Source organism: Primulina eburnea, chromosome 8, assembly GCF_022965805.1.
Source record: "Primulina eburnea isolate SZY01 chromosome 8, ASM2296580v1, whole genome shotgun sequence".
Classification (NCBI taxonomy): Eukaryota; Viridiplantae; Streptophyta; class Magnoliopsida; order Lamiales; family Gesneriaceae; genus Primulina; species Primulina eburnea.
The window spans coordinates 26,995,664-26,997,087 of NC_133108.1; the positions used below are offsets into that span (position 1 = coordinate 26,995,664).

Genomic DNA, 1,424 nt, shown 5'->3' on the forward strand with positions numbered 1-1,424 from the left:
TGTTTGCAAGGTTGCCTCTCAGTAGGCTTTGGCACTCCCGGATTCTGTGGCTTTGGTGGCACTGGCTTCTTGACTTGACCTTGGGGCTTTTGAGGCCCTTGAGGTGTAGGAGGTCCCGTATATGGCTTCTTGGCAGGCTGATTATTAATCTGATGTTGTTGCCTCTTACGCTGTAGCTCAAAGTCAATATCCCTCAAGGACTGCTCAGCCTGATATGCATAAGTAACTGCCATAGCGTAATTTTCCGGACGCATCATCATAACTTTGTCCCGAACTGTAGGTCGTAGGCCAAATGCCTAAGCTTTTCCTCCGCATCTCCAGCAATAAGGGGCACAAAGTGGCAACCCCTATCAAACTTCTTCACAAAGTCAGCAACAGGTACGTCTCCCTGACGAAGAGTCATGAATTCCCTCTTTATTCGACTTCGGACATCCACAGTAAAGTATTTCTCATAAAATTTCGTCTTGAACTGAGCCCATGTGAGTGTAGCAAGGTCAACACCATGCTCAGCTCCTTCCCACCATAAAGAAGCATCATCCCTCAGCAGATAAATAGTGCACCTCACACGGTCGGCATCTCCCATGTCTAGATAGCGGAAATGCACCTCTAGCGAACGGATCCAACTCTCAGCAGCAAATGGATCGGTGGTGCCAGAAAATTCCTTTGGCCCTAGCCTCCGGAACTGCTCATAAATATCCTGCTGTGGCCTAGGTGGCGGCGGCTGCTGCATCGGCTGTAACTGCAGCTGTAACTGCTGCTGTTGCAACTGTTGCTGCTGTATCTGTTGCTCAAAGAGACGAGTCATGCCTTCTAATGAACGAGTAGCAGGATCCCCTGGTGGGGTGGTGGTGCATTTCTTAGACTATTCCCTCGACGATTAACACTGTTCTCTTCCTGACTCTCACGAACGGGTATACGTCTAGGAGGCATTATATCTGAATGTTTTCCAAATTCTAACGTAACCAACATGCGTTTAAATCTAAGTTTTCTAATCATGCGACAATTCCTAACTTAAGTAGCAAATTAAGCATGCAAAGCATAAATACTCAAAAAGCTAATAAACATGCATCATAAACATAAGATCCATAACTTCATGCAGGTTAAATCATAAAATCACATAAAGCATGTAAAAATTACAACTTAGAGGGTTGACGACTGATCTTCCCGGCGCTGATGGTGGCACAACCCTATACAGGAACCACCGCTCGGATACCAACTGAAACGTCCTAATCTTTTATTTGCTTTAAAAGTACTAGAATTTTTTTTTTTTTAAAATCTCTCACATTTTCGGTCATTGCATGCACATGCACATAAAAATAATCTTGCACCATTTTAAAGTAAATCATCCAACTAGTATTTGAAAATTGAAAGGAATAGTCAAACCAGAAATCGTAAAACGTTTTACCAAACCTAAAAGAAATAAA

At 43.4% G+C, this 1,424-nt stretch overlaps 1 protein-coding gene across 1 annotated transcript; it reads right to left on the bottom strand.

Moving 5' to 3' along the window:
• Positions 1-256: 256 nt before the first annotated feature.
• Positions 257-805, bottom strand: LOC140839114 (uncharacterized). Its single transcript, XM_073205749.1, has one exon. The coding sequence runs from the start codon at positions 803-805 to the stop codon at positions 257-259; it is 549 nt and encodes a 182-aa protein (XP_073061850.1).
• Positions 806-1,424: the final 619 nt, after the last annotated feature.